Below are 19,290 nucleotides of genomic sequence, written 5' to 3'. Positions count from 1 at the left end.
CTACTCTGCATTCCACTATACTGTTATCCCCGGAGCTAAAGCCTAGGTCTTAGGTTAACACTACCTGTTATCAATTCTCAGGCAAGGTTATCACCTTTTCCGCAATGACCCCAGTTTATAGGAATCACTGACCAAATCTGGGTCACAGTAACTAAAATACTGTTTTAAAGGGTATATAGGTCTGCTCTGACTTTACACGGTTATTGTTCTATTTAGTTATTAATACTTATTTACAAAAAAAGGTCTTAGGAACGTGTAACGATTGTCGTAGTAGGAAGGATCGGAGGACCAATGTGCAGCGTGGTAAGTGTCCATTTCAATATATAAAACTGAACACTACAAAATAACAACGTAAATGAACAAACGAATGTCGAAACAGTCCCGTATGGTACAGACACAGGAAACCATCATCCACACCACACATATGGGGAAAAGTCTACCTAAGTAGACTAACGACACCTGCTTCTGATTGAGAACCATACCAGGCCAAACACAAAAACACTACATAGAAAAAGGAACATAGACAACCCACCCAACTCACGCCCTGACCATACTAAAACAAAGACATAACAAAATAACTATGGTCCGAATGTGACAGAACGTTTATATGTAAAACATTTTTTATTAAATTATGTTATGGAATAAGCTATTTTGACTTTAAATTGACTTAAATGGTGCAGATCTCGGTTCCTTATCGTTTACATTCACTGCTCCTACGTCTTTGACTCATCCTACTACAGTTTATACTTTTATATAATCTTTGTTGTTTTGTATTTGTCTATAGTTTCTCTTAATGCTAGGGGGTTACGAAACAATGTGAAGCGCAAGGCCTTATTTTTATTTGCTAAACAATTTCGAACAGATTTTTGCTTTTTTCAAGGGTCTCACTCAATTTCAGCTGATGCCAACTTCTGGAGGTCACAGTGGGGCAACGACATTTGGCTTTCCCATGGATCTGAACGCTCGGTTGGTGTCAATACAATGAAAAATACCTTTGGTGGTAATATTCTACACTCGGAATGTGACCCCTTTGGTCACTTTATTTGTCTTGTGATCAGTTACAATGACATTACACTCATTACTGTAAACCTCTACGGGTACAATACCAAACATGAGAATCTATAGAGAAACATATACTTCATTGGCTATCTAAATTTCCCAATTTGTTATTATTGATAGGAGGGGACTTTAACATTACTATAGATAATTCATCTGATAGATGGCCCCCAGGTAGGCCAACCAATCAGAATTTGGGTTTAATACTTTTTATGGAAAAGTTTGATCTTACTGATATATGGAGAGAGAGGTTTCTGGCCGACAGCTCTTTCACTTGGAGTAACAAAACAGGCTCCAGACAATCCAGAATATATTTTTGGCTTATATCCAAATGTATTGATAGTGAGTGTGTTACTAGAAATATTTGTACTACTCCCCTCACAGACCATAGGGCTATTTACATTGATATCAAAATATTTACCCCTGATACTAACCTTGGTAGAGAATCCTACTGGAAGCTAAATAGCTCATTATTAAATAATGATATAGTTAAATTTGAGGTTAAAGATCTGCTCTCACACTTTTGGGAAAGGGCTTGTGAAGAAAAATCCTATTGCAACAACTGGGAGCTCTTTAAATTTGAGGTGTCCAAATACCTTATAAAATATGGTAGTAATCTTGCTAAGACCAGAAGAGCTGAGAAGGAAAAGGTGATCATTAAGTTAACTTCCCTTTCTCAGAGGTCCCCAGCCGACCTCTCGGGGGAGGAGAAGATGGAACTAATTGAGTTACAAAATAAACTGGATAATATATATAAATTAAAAGCAGAAGGAGCTGGATTGAGGAGGGAGAACAGAATTCATCCTATTTCTTTAGACTTGAGAAATTTCACTCTAAAAATAACACTATCCATAAGTTAAACATTGATGGTGTTATTACAGATGACCAAAAATTATTCGCTAAATACTGTAGCAATTTTTACAGAAAATTGTATAGCTCTACGTACTGTCAGGAATCCACAGATATGTTTTTTAACTCACTGAATAATGTTCACTCTATCAGTGATATATAATCTAAACAGTGTGATGAACCCATCAAAGTTGAAGAGATTATAGAGTCTATCAAACATCTAAAGAACTTTAAATCACCAGGTGTTGATGGATTAGACATACTTGACTACTCAGACCTAATAACTGAGAATAGCTTCATATTATTTTTAGATTTTTATAAAGCATTTGACACAGTAGAGCATCAGTTCCTCTTCCACTCCCTTGAGAGACTTGGCTTTGGGGATTTTTTCTGTAAGGCTATTAAGACTCTTTATGCAAATGGTAACAGCTCTATCAAATTGAACTATGGCACCTCACCTAGATTTGAGTTAAAGAGAGTAATTAGGCAAGGTTGTCCTATCTCTCCGTACCTGTTTTTATTAATCACCCAACTTCTTGCAAATTCTTTAAATAATAGTGCTGTACAAGGTATTTCCATAGCTGGTAAATAAATTATTATAAGCCAGCTGGCTGATGACACTACACTTTTTCTGAAAGACGCTAACCAAATTCCCATATCGATCAATGTGATACAATCCTTTTCCAAAGCATCTGGTCTATATCTTAACATTAATAAATGTGAACTCATAGCTGTCAAAGATTGTGTGACACCTTCATATTATGGTATTCCAGTAAAAGAAGAACTTACATTTTTAGGCATAACCATTACAAAGGATCAGAAGTCTAGAGGCTTACTAAATTTTAACCCTCTTATAAAAAAAACCCAGAAGAAGCTAAATCAATGGCTACAGAGGGACTTATCTTTAAAAGGTAGAGTCCTAATAACCCAGGCTGAAGGTATCTCTAGACTAACATATGGCGCTCTATCTTTATATCTTGACAGTAAAATAAGCAAGGAGATAGACCAGATGCTTTTCAACTTTCTTTGGAGAAACCGTACCCATTACATTAGGAAAACTGTTGTAATGAACACTTGGTGGACTGAATTTTCTGGACTTTATTACTTTAAATAATACTTTTAAGATCAATTGGATAAAACAATTCCTAAGAAGACCCACTTCTATCTGGAATTTTATTCCTCATCATGTCTTCTCTACTTTTGGTGGCCTTAACTTCATGTTGTTTTGCAATTATAATATTGACAAAGTTCCAGTGAAACTTTCTGCTTTTCATCGGCAGGTTTTCTTGTCATGGTTCTTAATTTATAAACACAATTTTTCTCCACACAGATATTACACATGGAATAATCGGGATATATTGTTTAAAAATACTTCTTTGTTTTTAGAATATTGGTTCCGAAATAATATCCTATTGGTGAGCCAACTGGTAAATGCAGAGGGTCTTTTACTCAGTTATAAGTAATTCTTATCACTTTACAAGGTCCCTGTAACACCTAAAGATTTTGCAATTGTTTTAGATGCCATTCCCTCAGGTGTTGCTATGTTATTCAGGAACATGTCAAGACCTGACCCTCAGAGCCTACCTTCTATTGACCCTGTTGACTCATCAGTAGGAAAGATTTGTTTCTCTTTTGGTCCATTCAACAACAGAGCGATACGAACCTTGTTTCAGCAGGATATTGTATCTATACCTTATGTCATGCCTTATTGGAATGGATTTATTGAAAATATCTCTTGGAAAAAAGTTTGGATGTTGCCACACACATACCTACTTGTTAATAAATTTAAGTTTCCTTTAAAATTATTCATAAATATTATCCTGCCAACCACTATATGAAGAAGTTTAAGGAAAATATCAACTCAAATTGCTCCTTTTGTAATGACCACCCAGAAACAGTGTTGCATCTTTTTTGCCATTGTATGCATGTAAGATAACTGTGGCAAGACATCAGTAGGTTTATAATTGAACACATTTATGAAGATTTTACACTATTGTGGAGATATGTACTGTTTGGATTCTTTACATACAATAGAAATAAGCTGAAACATTTTTATGTAATTAATTTCATTATTCTTTTGGCCAAATTTCATATACACAAATGTAAATTTACAAACAGAAAACCACATTTTCGTACCCTACAAAAAGAAATTGAACTGTATTTTAAGACGGTTAAATGCTCTACTAACAAAAAAGCTGTTAGAATTGTAAGTATATGTATGTCCCTTAAGGTCCTTGTGTAATTGTAATGTGATATTGTACCCCCTAGCTCGATTGTCCATTGTTATCTATGTATGCTTGTGTTCCCTCGTGTGCTTTATGTATTGATTTGTTGTTTATAAAATGAAAATTTAAAAATCTGGGTCACGCCACCAATTTGACAAGAATGTGTTAGCCTGCTGAGCTAAACCATAGGTCTCCGGTTTCAGGCAAGGTTAGGCTATCCCCCCCCTATCAGCCTCCATTATTCATTTGCATGAGCGATACAAGTAAGGAATCAATCCAAAAACAGATTTCAGACCGAGGTAAAGACAGTTTCAAGTTCGATATTCGATGGATATTCGCGCTTTCAAACCACTTGAGCCACAGACTCCAAATAAGTGTCATGATGTTGAAAAAATTGCGCACAACATTGCACAGGTCTTATTTTCATGATTTAGACACTAATTTGCTTTCCAAAGCTAATAAACATGTAGAAATGTGAGCAGCTCTTGTATTCCTAGTTGAATTAGCGTGAACAAAGTACAAACCTTTTTTACATTCAAATTTCAAATGCTTCTTGGTCATGTGACACACTTATTTCAAACAAGGTTCAGAATGTCCACTGACTACCCTTCTATATTGCACACCCTTTAGTTTGTCAATTGTCATCTCACAAGATTTTACATAAATTTTTCCAAATGTAAAGTTTCAATAGCTCCTTGGTCATGTGACCTGGTGATTTCAAACAAGGTTCAGAATGTCCACTCAGTAGGTCTGCACATTGCACACTATGATGTTTGTACTTTCATCTCATGCTATTAGACTTAAACCTGTAAGCTTTGCAGGCCTTCATTTTACATGAGTGTTTAAAAAAAACTTTAAGTCAACAAATGTTCCATCCTCGCAATAACTATCTTTCCCATGGACACTGAAAAGATCCGCAAATGGCTGTATGTGGAATGGATCAAGGACAGGAGAGGTGTTCGAACAGAGGTGCTTAAAGGAAGGTGCACAGGCAGGCCTCATGAAAAACTATGTTTCATATGCTCTAATCACAGTAATAGGCAGTGATTTGTCAGTGAAAACGTGAAAGATTCCTTTTTATAGCATCACTTTCATATACTGTACATTAAGACAAATCCTTCTATGTTGAGTATTAGAATGCAGTTTACATAACCTGATAATGACTTGATATTTGAGTGTATTCACAGCAAGCCACCTGCAGACAACTTACAAAATACAATATTGCGTTTTTCTGATGAAAAGTTACTTGATGCATGGCCTACTGTTTCTAACTGGGAAAATAAATTCCTACATCTTTTGTGAGTAAAATCCTTTTTCCAAAATTGATTTAGGTACATATTTGTGAAGAGGTATGAGGGTTGTGATATGGGTGATTTAATAGTAAAATCATTTAAGGGATCAATACATTTCTATATTGCTTCCCCAGTATCTGCATGAACCATCAGGCCAAGTGCTTTTGGTTGACCCTGCTGGACAGAAAGAGAAGGAGGAATCGGAACACGCTCCATTCACATTCAGGTCTTAGTTATTCCATTGTACTGGATCTAATACATATTAGCATTTTACATACATTCATATGTGTAATACTTTTTTATTCCATACTGTGAAAAACTCTCTTGGCTGCAGAGCAGACTTGAACCACAGGGGTTCTCTGTAAAGAGAGAGTAATCCAAAAGGCACAGACACACCCCTTGGCTCTCAATTGGCACCTTTGACCTGTATGTATTCTCTCAATTGGCTCTGTGCTGCACAGTCTGGCAGTCTGACTAAAGTGCCAGAGGTATGAGGAGAGACAACCTCCTTTGTATTTATGGGAACAAATAATTCCTAACACTTTGGATCTTATTCTTGGACAGTTAGAAGACAAAATTCATCAATGCAAAAAAAAATGTATTACTAATTACTCACCTTGTGGGTCTATGGGTGTTTGGGCCAATAAAGTGCCAACTCAATTCTACCACTGACTAGTCTCTCATGCCCATATGAATGGGGACACAGGGCAATAGTTTTTAATCTAAACCAGACCTTTTTTACTGGAGTACACTAACCCCTAATTGGGGCTATTTTCTTGACACAAAGTAGCAGTTTACCAGATAACAAGTCAAGAAGAACAAAAAGTTGATTGTTGTAAGGATGTATTACATCCTGTGCTGGCCCCATTATCATATCCATTCTGGATTCTGAGTGGTAAAATCATAGCTGGAAAATGCCTTTATGTATGTGTATACATTTTCCGCCAAGACAGAACTGCCAAAGAGGGTGGAGTTGCAATCTACTGCAGAGACAGCCTGCAGAGTTATGTCATGCGATCCAGGTCTGTGCCCAATCTACTGCAGAGACAGCCTGCAGAGTTCTGTCATGCGATCCAGGTCTGTGCCCAATCTACTACAGAGACAGCCTGCAGAGTTCTGTCATGCTATCCAGGTCTGTGCCCAATCTACTGCAGAGACAGCCTGCAGAGTTCTGTCATGCTATCCAGGTCTGTGCCCAATCTACTGCAGAGACAGCCTGCAGAGTTCTGTCATGCTATCCAGGTCTGTGCCCAAACAGTTTGAGCTTCTACTTTTAAAAATCCACCTTTCCAGAAATAAGTCTCTCATTGTTGCCGCTTGTTACAGACCCCCCACAGCCCCCAGCTACACCCTGGACACCATATGTGAATTAATTGCCCCCCATTTATCTTCAGAGTTTGTAATGTTAGGTGACCTAAACTGGGACATACTTAACACCTCGGCCGTCCTACAATCTAAGCTAGATGCCCTCAATCTCACCCAAATTATCATGGAACCTATCAGGTACAACCCCAAATCCGTAAACTCGGGCACCCTCATAGATTTCATCCTGACCAACCTGTCCTCTAAATACACCTCTGCTGTCTTCCTCCAGGATCTCAGCGATCACTGCCTCATTGCCTGCGTCAGTAATGGGTCCGCGGTCAAACGACCACCCCTCATCACAGTCAAACGCTCCCTTAAACACTTCAGCAAGCAGGCCTTTCTAATCGACCTGGCCCAGGTATCCTGGAAAGATATTGACCTAATTCCGTCAGTAGAGGATGCCTGGTTATTCTTTAAAAGTGCTTTCCTCACCATCTTAAATAAGCATGCCCCATTCAAAAAATTTAGAACCAGGAACAGATATAGCCCTTGGTTCACTCCAGACCTGACTGCCCTTGACCAGCACAAAAACATCCTGTGGTGTACTGCATTAGCATCGAATAGCCCCCGCGATATGCAACTTTTCAGGGAAGTTGGGAACCAATATATACATGCAGTTAAGAAAGCAAGGCTAGCTTTTTCAAACAGAAATTTGCATCCTGTAGCACAAACTAAATTTTAAAAAGTCCATGGAGAATAAGAGCACCGCCTCCCAGCTGCCCACTGCACTGAGGCTAGGAAAACACTGTCACCTTCAATAAATCTATGATTATCGAGAATTTCAATAAGCATTTTTCTAAGGCTGGGCTTGGTTTCCACCTGGCTACCCCTACCCCGGTCAACAGCTCTACACCCCCCACAGCAACTTGCCCAAACCTCCCCCATTTCTCCTTCACCCAAATCCAGATAGCTGATGTTCTGAAAGAGCTACAAAATCTGGACCCCTACAAATCAGCTGGGCTAGGCAATCTGAACCCTCTCTTTCTAAAATTACCCGCCGCAATTGTTGCAACCCCTATTACTAGCCTGTTCAACCTCTCTTTCGTATCGTCTGAGATCCCCAAAGATTGGAAAGCTGCCGCGGTCATCCACCTCTTCAAAGGGGGAGACACTCTAGACCCAAACTGTTACAGACCTATATCTATCCTACCCTGCCTTTCTAAGGTCTTCGAAAGCCAAGTTAACAAACAGATCACCATTTCAAATTCCACAGTACCTTCTCCGCTATGCAATCTGGTTTCTAAGCTGGTCATGCGTGCACCTCAGCCACCTCAAGGTCTTAAACGATATCATAATCGCCATCGACAAAAGACAATACTGTGCAGCCGTATCCATCGATCTGGCCAAGGCTTTCGACTCTGTCAATCACAGCATTCTTATCGGCAGACTGAACAGCCTTGGTTTCTCAAATGACTGTCTCGCCTAGTTCACCAACTACTTCTCAGATAGAATTTAGTGTGTCAAATGGGAGGACCTGTTGTCCGGACCTCTGGCAGTCTCTATGGGGATGCCACAGGGTTCAATTCTCGGGCCGACTCTCTTCTCTGTATACATCAATGATGTAGCTCTTGCGGCTGGTGATTCTCTGATCCACCTATACGCAAACGACACCATTCTGTATACTTCTGGCGCTTCTTTGGACACTGTGTTAACTAACCTCCAAATGAGCTTCAATGCCATAAAACTCTCCTTCCGTGGCCTCCAACTGCTCTTAAATGCAAGTAAAACTAAATGCATGCTCTTCAACCGATCGCTGCCCGCATCTGCCCACCCGCATAGCATCACTACTCTGGACGGTTCTGACTTATATATAATATGTGGGCAACCTCAAATACCTAGGTGTCTGATTAGACTGTAAACTCTCCTTCCAGACTCATATTAAACATCTCCAATCCAAAATTAAATCTAGAATTGTGGCCAAAAAGTTGTGGCCAAACATTTTGAGATTGACACAAATATTAATTTCCATAAAGTTTGCTGCTTCAGTGTCTTTAGATATTTTTGTCAGATGTTACTATGGAATACTGAAGTATAATTACAAGCATTTCATAAGTGTCAAAGGCTTTTATTGACACTGACATGAAGTTGATGCAAAGAGTCAATATTTGCAGTGTTGACCCTTCTTTTTCAAGACCTCTGCAATCCGCCCTGGCATGCTGTCAATTAACTTCTGGGCCACGTCCTGACTGATGGCAGCCCATTCTTGCATAATCAATGCTTGGAGTTTGTCAGAATTTGTGGGTTTTTGTTTGTCCACCAGCGTCTTGAGGATTGACCACAAATTCTCAATGGGATTAAGGTCTGGGGAGTTTCCTGGTCATGGACCCAAAATAGTAGTTTGGTTTCCCGAGCCACTTAGTTATCACTTTTGCCTTATGGCAAGGTGCTCCATTATGCTGGAAAACATATTGTTCGTCACCAAACTGTTCCTGGATGGTTGGGAGAAGTTGCTCTTGGAGGACGTGTAAGTTACATTCTTTATTCATGGCTGTGTTCTTAGGCAAAATTGTGAGTGAGCCCACTCCCTTGGCTGAGAAGCAACTCCACACATGAATGGTCTCAGGATGCTTTACTGTTGGCATGACACAGGACTGATGGTAGCACTCACCTTGTCTTCTCTGGACAAGCTTTTTTCCGGATGACCCAAACAATCGGAAAGGGGATTCATCAGAGAAAATGGCAGTACCCCGGTCCTCAGCAGTCCAATCCCTGTACCTTTTGCAGAATGTTTTTCCTGGAGAGAAGTGGCTTCTATGCTGCCCTTCTTGACACCAGGCCATCCTCCAAAAGTTTTTGCCTCACTGTGCGTGCAGATGCACTCACCTGCCTGCTGCCATTCCCGAGCAAGCTCTATTGATCCATTCATAAATAATAATATAATAATAATAATTATACTAATAATAATTTTAAAGAAAAATAATTATAATAATAATAATTTTAAAGAAAAACACTCTCCACCGGTGACCCTCTCATTGTTATAAAGCTTTGGTTATACTGTCTCAGCTGGAAAATATAAGTGCTAGGAAAGGACTCAGACTCATCAAAGAGACATCCCACACACATGCTCATCACAAGGATCATCTATTCATAAAACTGATACAATTGTGGGAGATGATGTTGTAATCTTATGTGACAAGCAGATAATGGAATGCTCTATATAAATGACAGTTCTTCACAATTGACCTAGCTACTTCTGTTGTGACACAATGTCACTTTTGTAATCATTTATTTACCACATACACAAAAAATAATGGTCAGCATACTTCAGAGATAATTGTCCCACATCAAAGCTCATAATTATGGTTCTGCAATCAACCACTTCTGCAGCCATTTTATAAGGGCATGATAAAGTGGATTATATGAATGTGATATATATCTCACAATTGCCAATAAAAAACATACCACTAAGACACAGGGATCAATGTACATTGTCTGTTGTTATGTATTATGCATGGGGACTTGGCCAGTCAGAGCTCTCTGGGGTACAGCGGTCTATAAATATCTTGTCTGACTCAGAATGAGGGAGTGATGTGGAGCAGAAGTAAAATGCTGCACTCATCTGTAAATCGAAAAACATAAGATCTAGCATCCTTTAGGGAGTAATAGAATCCTGAATAAGACAAAAGAAAGAAACATTGTATTTTTTGTTGACTATAGCATTAAGCAAACCCTTCAATATCAGTAGTAAGTTATATACTGTAGGTTACAGCAGAGGGCATTTACAGACTGCGAACAATAGAGATTTTCTGTCAAAGAAAGGTGCTGGAGTCTGGACCCACAGTGTCAGTTTGTTCCACATACAGTAATAGCTTACGTACATGTCTGCATGGATGAGAAACACACACCTTCTGACAGTCACCTTGGACAGACTCACAAAGGATTCTCTATTATCACCAGGGCATGTATATTTGCAAAGACATACATGCATATTTTCCTTCAACTTTACTCCAAATGTCTTTCATTCAAGGCAGGATTGCCCAATAATGAATCAGATGATTTTGTGAAAGATTGCATCACATTCACAAGCTCAAAAAGCAAAACGTTTCACAATGTTCCTAAGAATCTCATGATTACTGATTTATATACTTCCTTTCAGATTCTTCACAACTGGGACACAGGAAAACACATATCAGATATAACTAAAGTGTAGATGGTAAATTAAACCTTGTAAAGCTTTCTCTATCCAGATGTCCAGAATGGACAAAATCATACAGACAAAAACATGTGTACATTTAAAATAAATCAACATATGTAAGATATTTGTAGTAGCGAGAAGGATTACAAAAGTACACCCTTGTTGTTGAATGTTAAGTGCAGGCGAATAGTAGTCACAATTGCATTCAGTCTGAACAATGAGGAAATACCAGCTCTCTGATCAAGAGAGGGGTGCTCATTTTAACTCAGCTCAGTTTACAGCAAATCAGCATACTCCTGACAAAGGTGTCCCAAATAGCAGCCTATTCCCTATGGGCCCTGGTCAATTGTAGTGCACTTTAAAGGAAATATGGTGCCATTTGGGGTGCAACCCATGTCTCTATTGGGGTTGTTTCCTGCTGCAGACACCTGATAGATAAGCTGTTGAAGGGTTGGTTGGAACATCTTCCTGCAGGGCCATTATCTGATTGATGTCTGCTCCTGGCTTGTGGCACTGGGAGGTATGACACTGCCACTGTGGCTGCTGCAGCAGGACATGTGCTTCAGAGTATGAGTCAGTCCACCAGCTGTACAACTCTTGCCAACAGGGTGGAAAAAAAATCAAGTAATCTCAGGGTTGGCAACAGTATTAGCAATGGTGTAGCAGTTGTGGTGTGGGTGATGGTTTAAGAGTCCATGTGGGATATGATACACACCTACAATTAAAAACAGTCAGCGAGTGTCATAAGCGCACTAAAGGTTTGGACCAATGGGGTGTAGGCTTGGAGATAATAGACCATGAATTGGATCATTAGCATTACCAATGCCAAATCCTGACATCTTCAAATCTGTGTTAATAATTTTGTTGCAAAGGGCTACTTTTTTATAGGCCTACAACATCATATCATAGTAAAAGCCACTGCTGACACTAATGCCTCATGACACTGTATACACTGGTGTCATTTATTTGTGTCCTTCCCCACAGCAAATCCCTCAACAACCCCTGCGCTCTAACGCTAAAGCCTATTATCCAATTTGCAGGTTCAGAGAAATGGGTCAGCCTTCATGATTGGTGCATTGCAATTTCCCCAATTGCAGAACAGCACGTGTAATTTACACTTCTACTTCCCCCTATTTAGGACACGTGTGAAATAGCAGCCATTTCTTAACTAGAAATAGTGACAAAGGGTAAAATACACAAAAATGCAAGCATTGGTAAACGCATTTATCCGTTGTCTTCATTTTCTCCTCCCTCCCTCTTGGCTTCATCTTGGGTTTTGCTGGTGGGTTGGGGATGAGTGCGGAAAGATGACATGGCCCAATCCCAGAGCTCGTTTCAAAAGCAGATCGCTTCTTACATATCAGGAAGTAGCAACACAAGACCGCTCTATCCCCTCCGTCTCCCCAGCTCCTAGCTGCGTCTCGCTAGCTGCTAACTCCACGCCACCCCAGGGTTCTCCGTGGGGTAGAATTTGGGGGCTCTGGCAAGCTGTGGAGCGCATCTTCGGGACTTCCTTGACCATCCACCGGTGTGGGTGTCAAAGGCGTCGAGGTGTATGTGCCCCGTGTTCTACAGACTTCAATTGTTGTAGTACAAGGAATAAAGCCATTCCAGAAAGCACTACCACTGGTGTAGCCGAGGAGAAAGTGAACAAACCGGGAGAAAACGCATTTATTTCGGGTAAAATGACGAGTGCCACCATGGAGTTTCGGAAACATATCGAATCTGTATCAGGTTCGTCAGTGGGACGGGAAATCGACGAGGTGATAATTGTGGATCAACACCTGCAAGAGATGGGGACTCAAGTGACGATAACAGTGGCTATTCAGGCGGCAGACGACGAGGAACCAGAGGAGGTGTCCTCAAACAATCTCGATTTTCTCGGAGGCAGCTGTAGTGAAGACGAATTTGGAAGGCATGATAAATCCAGGTAACTGCTTGGTCTTCTAATGGCATGTCTGACTATATACTCATTTTTAACGTTATTTGATTGTTATTGCAATTAACCCCGTAGGCTAAAATACTGCAATACTTTATTTTGTTGTGTTATTTTAGTGAACTTCAATTCCACAGTGAAGGGCTATGGTAATTGCCAGACAGCTTCTAACCACCTGTAGACGGGCATTGTAATCCCATTGACGTAAAAGACAGAGGCCGATTTGGATGGCACCTTTACACTCATTGCTCTAATTCCCCTGCGTCATCCCCTGCTATTTCAACCTGGACTCGGGGGTAGACGTAACATAGTAAATGTAAATCCTGGACACTCCTATTAGTGTGACGTTTCGTATAGTATGTATTCATTTGTGGATGTCATCATCCATTTTGTATGACATGTTAGGAATTATAATTCTTACAATATTACGAATTTGCTAAATGTGACATGTTTAAAATTCCACATTTATTTTTCTGTTTTGTTGTGGTTAATGTTAACTAGGTAGGTAAAGCAGTGGTTTCCAACTCCAGTTCTCTAGTGCCCCCCCCCCAGGACACATTTCTGTTGTAGCCTCTGAGGGCCTGATTAATGACAAGTAGAATCAGGTCTGCTTGTCCTGGGGCTACAATGCAAATTCATACTGTTGGGGGTACTCGAGGACTGGCGTTGGGAAACACTGGGTTAAAGGGGAAGGGTTAGCTATCATGGAAAGTAGTAATCCGTGATTCAATTCTAACACACAACCTTTGGATTGCTAGAGATTTGCAGACTAACCACCATACTTTCGATTTTTGCCTTAACTAGCCTTCTGTCTTAACCAAACGAAACCTAGTCTACTAAATTGCGTGTTCGTATTTACATTTACTATGTGACGTCTAGTCTGAGACCAGGCTGGCTATTTTTGCCCTTGTAAATTCCTGTGACCCAGTGCTAATGTATAGGCTACGTGGTTGGTATGTTTAATTTAGGTAGTCTGAAATGAATGAATATTCTTAGCCAAGTCAGCCAATACATCAGTCAGTCTTGCGGTGTTCCTCACTTGCAACAATGTTGCACTTGTTTGGGGGCATGGAACATTAACAGTTCACGTGATACTTTTGTAACCAGTGAACTACTCGTTGATACTATTGACCAATTTATTGTGGCAGGGGAGAATCGCAGAGGATAACTCTGTCTACTATAATTGGTCCCTCCTTTACAGTGGTGTGTGCGGGGGAGGTGTTGCGCAGGGCTTCCCCTGACTTTAAAACAGTGGGTTGGATGCTGTGATCATTACGTTGTCTGTTCTGTCTGGGGTGTTCGACCAGTGGCTTGCCTAGCCTGTGGGATGGGATCGCTGTATGAGGAGGATGACTCATCCACACAGTAGTGTCATTCAGACCTTCACTCTTATCACAGCCGGAGATGCCAGCTTGGCATACCTGTGCAAATTTTAAAGCCCTCTGTCAATAGAGCTTTGATTAAACCTTTGATTTGGTGTTGTAGGCAGTAAATGACTGCATTGTTTGATTTTTAAAGTCTGGCTGATATGGTAAATAGCCCTGTCCCTGTGGGGGAGGCATGTAGTGTGGAGATCAGTGACTCTGCACTCTTCAGATGGAGGTCTTAATGATTTCTGTTCATGTTGGTGGAACACCCTGTGGTGTTGCGGTTCTGGCAGAGAGCAGTGTGACGGTCACACTGTGGTTAGGCAGCCTGTCACTACTGTCAAAGGAAGAATCTGAAAATGAAATGAGGAAAGAGTCAAGATGGCAGTGCTTCTAAGGATGTTTCTATGGGTAATGACTGAGGCTGTTTTGATCAGTTCTCCTGCCAAATCGGTTAAGCTCCTGCCTTGTCTTTGTGAACTGGCATGTTAACCGTTTTCTTTCTCAGTGGCGCTGGCACGAGTGGTGGGGAGCTGGAGGAGGAGAGCTGGCAGCCCCCAGACCCAGAGCTGACCCAGAAGCTGGTGGCCCAGATCGAGTACTACCTGTCGGATGAGAACCTGGAGCACGATGCCTTCCTGCTCAAACACGTCCGACGCAACAAGCTGGGCTTCGTCAGTGTCAAACTGCTTACCTCTTTCAAGAAGGTAATGTTTGATCTCCTGCTGACAGTTTGGTTTCTTGATTTTGAAATTGGAATATCAATTGAATACCCTGGGGTCTCGTATAACTGAATGCAACAGCTGTTCCTAGTGTCAATATGGCAAGCCGTTGGGGCTAGGAAGTGCTTTCTCACATGGGTTGGAGGCGGGACCATCTGGTGTGAATGAGGCTCAAACATACTCATTGATTTTCGCAGTTTCCTTTTTCACTTTACACTTCCAAGAATAAGATCTGTTTTTCTCCTCTACTGGTTTAATTTCTGAATGTTCACAGCTGCATGAATACTGTAAATGTTTATTTAGTTTCTAAGAGGAGCTAACAATGGTACTATGTTGCTGTATTTACATTTTAAATAAAAAAAAATTAGGAACTGTTAAACACTTCTGTAGTAGCCAGTAACTTGATTTGCCTTTTGATAGCTGTTGATTACATAGAAATAGAATCTCATTCTAGTTTTCAGGATGTATGATAAAACCAAGGAAGTTCTATCATACAGGATGCTGCCTGTAAAAGTACTGACTTTCGCTTCCGATCATCTCTAACAAAGTTATTTTCTTCCCAGGTGAAGCACTTGACACGAGACTGGCGAACAACTGCATATGCTCTGCGCCACTCGACAATACTTGAGCTAAATGATGAGGGGCGCAAAGTGCGTCGCAGATCAACAGTGCCCGTTTTTTCCAGCGAGTCTCTGCCAAGCCGTATGCTGCTACTCAGCGAACTGCAGAGCTGGCCAGAGCTGGGCGTGGCGATAGAGGGTGTGGATGGCGATGGGCGTGAGGGTGGCGCTACCCAACAGGAACAACTGATGAAGCTGCTGCTGAAAGCGTTTGGAACATATGGAGCCATTGCCTCTGTGAGGGTGCTGAAGCCTGGCAAGGACCTGCCAGCCGACCTGAAGAAGCTGAGTGGCCGCTACACACAGCTGGGCACTGAGGAGTGCGCCATCGTGGAGTATGAGGAGGTGGAGGCTGCAGTCAAAGCCAACGAGGCTGCGGTCAGCGATGAGGGGACAGGGTCTCTGGGGTTGAAGGTGGTCCTGATCGGCACCAAGCCTCCCAAGAAGAAGGTCCCAAAAGATCAGCGTCAGTGCGACGAGGGAGGAGGAATGAGGAAGAGCCACTCGCTCAACAGTCGGGTACGGGAGCTTCAGTATCTCGACGACTCTGCCTGTAGCTCCTCAGATACTGAGAGCAACCCCACCTCCCCCAGACTGGCCCGCAAATCCTGCTCTGTCAATAAGCTAAGTCCCACTGGAGGGGGTGCCGCCTTCCAGAACAATCACCTGAGCCCAGCTGTGTCCCCACGCACAAGCCCCTGGTCGAGCCCCCGGGCCAGCCCATGCTCCCAACGCAAGTCTCCCCACTCCCATAAGTCTCCTTTGGCCAGTGAGGGCAGACTGAGCCCTGAGGCTGGGCGACGTTGGGCGGACTACTCCTCAGACAGCAGCCTAACACCGTCCGGTAGCCCTTGGGTCCAGAGGCGCAGGCAGGTGGCCTCACAGGAGAGCAGCCCAGTAGGGAGCCCCATGCTGGGTCGAAAGATCCAGGGCGCAGACGGGCTTCCGCCAGGTGTAATGCGTCTACCACGTGGGCCTGATGGAACACGTGGTTTTCACTGTGGTGTGTCCATTGGTGTTGCTGAGATTGGAGAGAAGACCGCTTCTACCCAAACCTGACACTCAGACCCCCCCCTATGCCCCCAGTTCTAAAGAAGTACACTGAGTACAGCGATGAGATTTGACCCAGTCCTTTGGCCACTACGTTGACATTCTTCACCCCCCGCCCCACATTTGAATGAGCGTAGATTTGTTCTGTTATAGTTTGGAGTTTTGTCAGTCTTTGTTATACTTTTATACAATATTTTGTTTAAAAACATGGTGATGCCTAATTTATGAAATATTTAAGATATATTTTGAGTTTATGAAATTCAAAGTTGAGTACTGTATTTGACACCTCCATTGCCATCTGAGGAGTTGTGCATGGGGTGGGCGGAGATGTACTCCGGTAATCCTATTTTACTTTTTTTTATTGGAAAGTTTCCAGTGTCCTCAGTCTTAAAGTATGTGTGTAAAGTCTCATAACATTTTGTATGGATGGTGTGAACAGTGTTATGGGCACATGGTGTGGATATCGCCATATGCCTTTTGCTATATTTGTCTATTGTGAGTATCAATGTTATTTGCTCCTTAAACTGTGGCCATACTTTCCATGCCAGAAGGTTGAACAGTTCACATGGACTACTTTTTTATTTTCCCCTTTTTAATTGAGTTATGTTTCCTGGATGCCTAACTTGCTTCCACTCCTAGCTCTGCAAAAATGAAAAATACTGGATGGGGGGGGACCTTTCCTTGGCTGGAATCTGTTTCTATCAGTGTATAGCCTCTGCCGAGTCCCCAACAACTGGATGTTCTGGTTTCCAGGGGAAATGGAAAGAGCCTGTGACACGACTTCCGCTTTTGGATGTTAAAACCTCTTGCCACTCCATCTTAACTCCTTCACATGTACTGTATTGGTTGAACAGTGTATAAAACTCCCCTGACACTTATTTTTGTTTAATTTTTTTATTTCATTTTTTTCTTGTCAAGACCCAGTATGTAGGGGATCTGGTTTCAGGCATTGCTTTTATGCCTGCTATGTTGGGTTAATCAGTGTGTAGCATGCTGGTAGTGGGATAAATGAGTGATGCAATGTTCAGGTTTGTGTGTGCAAAATGCAGATGCTCTTGAACGCTTGCCTTGACATCTGAGCTGGGGTAATGTGCAGTGCATTTTCTTTATTGTACTAAATAAATCACTAAAATTGCATTTGGCTTGTGGCAACATTTTAATTTCCTTTCGATTAGGGACACAGGCCGAATTGGATTGATGCCCCTTCCTAACGCAAGGTCAAGTGTTTATTAGCTTACATGATTGTGTAAGATTTAAATGAATACCCATCACATGCAAAAGACTGACAAAAGTGGCTTATTAGCTACATTTCACAATGATCCACCATTATCACATGAGATTGACTGCACAGATGAGAAGTGCATGAGCTGGAAGAAAGCTTGGATGTTGGTATCAATACCAGCGTTCTCTGCAATCTGTAAATTACCCAATTTTGCAGTCAGATTTTATAACAAAGGCTATTTTTCAGGTCTGTTACATAGCTGGATCTAATTGGTATTGCTTTCAAATGTTCCTTAGCAACCATAAAGGTCTGAAGCAAATCCAGTATCTCGCTGAGATGCTATGAAATCAGATGTGATCCAGCTTCATCAGGGTACAGATACTACATGTATCAACTTATTACTGTATGACTATTGGTAGTCAGAACTAGTGATAAAAAGATTTAAGTTACAGTTCATTTAAGACTCAGTCAATTGAAATACATTCATTAGGCCCTAATGTATGGATTTCACGTGATTGGGAATACAGATATGCATCTGGTCACAGAACTTAACATTTTAAATTAGGGGCGTGCATCAGAAAACCAGTCAGTATCTGGTGGGACCACCATTTTCCTCATGCAGCGAGACTCTTCTCTTTCACATACAGTTGATCAGGCTGTTGATTGTGGCCTGTGGAATATTGTCCCAATCCTCTTCAATGGCTGTGTGAAATTGCTGTATATTGGCGGGAATTTGAAAACTCTGTCGTACACGTCAATCCAGAGCATCCCAAACATGCTCAATGGGTGACATGTCTCAGTATTCAAGGAAGAATTGGGACATTTTCAGCTTCCAGGAATTGTTTACCTAAACCCTCCTTGGATTCATCTAGGTTCATTCTGAAATCCATCTTTATGTCTATATAACACGACACTGCAATAACCTTCACCCTCCCCACTGCCGCACCTCACATAGTTAATTCTCTATCATATACAGAGGTACCATACTCAAATTATTTTCTTCACATTGCCAAAACCTCATCTGGTCAGCCTGATGAACCAAACTACCAAATAATACCTCTATGTAGCCTAACTCACAATCACATTTTTTCTTGGTTACTGAGTATATTATGTACAATTATAATTCATATACTTGGCTTAACTGATTGAACAAACTTTTTTTGAACTTATATTTGTGGTGTGGTTCACAAGCTCTTTTGGGCCTCTAACTGCACCTGCACACCATTTTTACCAGTTTTTATCGGTACTGTTTTGTCTTTCGCTTTTCTTTGGTGCGAATAAATAAAACCTAAAACCTACAGACCCTTGCGACATGGGGAGGTGCATTATGCTGAAACATGAGTTGATGGCGGCAGATGAATGGTACGACAATAGGCCTCAGTATCTCTTTATAGGATCTCTGTGCATTCAAATTGTCATTGGTAAAATGCAATAGTGTTGTCTGGCCATTC

The 19,290-nt window shown here is 41.3% G+C and overlaps 1 protein-coding gene across 1 annotated transcript; it reads left to right on the top strand.

Annotated features, from left to right (window-relative positions):
* Positions 1-12,077: 12,077 nt before the first annotated feature.
* On the top strand, positions 12,078-17,754 carry LOC109895314 (la-related protein 6). Its single transcript, XM_020488924.2, has 3 exons — positions 12,078-12,852; positions 14,734-14,932; positions 15,511-17,754. The coding sequence occupies exons 1-3, from the start codon at positions 12,125-12,127 to the stop codon at positions 16,624-16,626; spliced, it is 2,043 nt and encodes a 680-aa protein (XP_020344513.1). The 5' UTR covers positions 12,078-12,124; the 3' UTR covers positions 16,627-17,754.
* Positions 17,755-19,290: the final 1,536 nt, after the last annotated feature.

Source organism: Oncorhynchus kisutch, linkage group LG8 (assembly GCF_002021735.2).
Source record: "Oncorhynchus kisutch isolate 150728-3 linkage group LG8, Okis_V2, whole genome shotgun sequence".
NCBI lineage: Eukaryota > Metazoa > Chordata > Actinopteri > Salmoniformes > Salmonidae > Oncorhynchus > Oncorhynchus kisutch.
The sequence above is the reverse complement of the archived record's forward strand: the minus strand, read 5'-3'. Positions and strand labels throughout refer to the sequence as shown.

What these genes read in the sequence shown, in the direction of transcription:
- LOC109895314 (XM_020488924.2), top strand. Translation starts at nt 12,125, where the DNA reads ATGCAAGCATTGGTAAACGCATTTATCCGTTGTCTTCATTTTCTCCTC. An exon ending in GGAAGGCATGATAAATCCAG is followed by an intron (nt 12,853 to 14,733) that starts GTAACTGCTTGG and finishes TTTCTTTCTCAG; the next exon opens with TGGCGCTGGCACGAGTGGTG. An exon ending in TGCTTACCTCTTTCAAGAAG is followed by an intron (nt 14,933 to 15,510) that starts GTAATGTTTGAT and finishes TTTTCTTCCCAG; the next exon opens with GTGAAGCACTTGACACGAGA.